An 822-nucleotide genomic window follows, 5' to 3' on the forward strand; every position below is an offset into this window, starting at 1 on the left:
CTGGCGTATGCCCTTTCGCTTTAGTTCAATAAGGTGGACACAGTCTTGCTCTATATGAGCATAGATGCGTATGGTATAGGAATCGGTCAGAGAAGATCAAAGCCTTCCACGGATTACGAACTGGAGTTTTCTCATGAACGAAATGCGAGAGCAGGCCCTGCAACGTGACTTGGTTTGCTCGGGTGTAGAAGGGGCTCTTGGATCGGGGAACAGATATGTCGATGGTTTCAAGGCTAGCGAATACCATTCCATTCTTTCATGAATTAGGCTGAGGAGGCTAGCAAGAGCTAACCTAATTCGATTCAATTACCTTACTAGAGGAGCGGAACGGAAACAAGACCAAAAGGATTCCCAAGGGGAAGGGGTTGACAACCCTAGTACTCTATTCTGAGATAGAGGAAAGAGCTTCCTTATGATCTGAATCCCGAACACTCTATATAGATAGAATAGATAGAGAAGTCAATCTCAGGCACGTAGTGAAGAAACCATGCAAATCCCTACGTCGATCGATGCGCACAGAAGGATAGCTTGTCCATCTATAAAACGCGTATGTGAAGTGAAGTCGAGTCGGTCAATTGATCAAACTATGTATAGGGGCAGCCGGGCCGTATTAGCAAGCGTGACGTGCCGGACTGACCCAACACGTCTTCCTTTTCTGGCAACAGAAGATGAGATGTACAAGCAAGACCAGTGGTTTCAGTAGCACTACCGAGCTCGCATAAGCTCTTTTTTCTTTTCACCAATGGAATCCATGGGTTGAGTCTTGGAATTCATTCATTTACCGGCATCGGAGGGAGAAGCGGAGTCGGGAGCGGGAGGGAG

The 822-nt window shown here is 47.1% G+C and overlaps 1 protein-coding gene across 1 annotated transcript in view; it reads left to right on the top strand.

The window, feature by feature from the left end:
- LOC110020168 (alpha-mannosidase At3g26720-like) overlaps positions 1-168 on the top strand; it is a 96,116-nt gene extending 95,948 nt beyond the window's left edge. The window contains exon 26 of the mRNA XM_020718174.1: positions 25-168. Coding sequence (XP_020573833.1) covers positions 25-168 — 144 coding nt within the window. The remainder of the gene's footprint in view (positions 1-24) is intronic.
- Positions 169-822: the final 654 nt, after the last annotated feature.

The sequence above is a fragment of the Phalaenopsis equestris genome, unplaced genomic scaffold (assembly GCF_001263595.1).
Source record: "Phalaenopsis equestris unplaced genomic scaffold, ASM126359v1 Scaffold000094, whole genome shotgun sequence".
Lineage (NCBI taxonomy): Eukaryota > Viridiplantae > Streptophyta > Magnoliopsida > Asparagales > Orchidaceae > Phalaenopsis > Phalaenopsis equestris.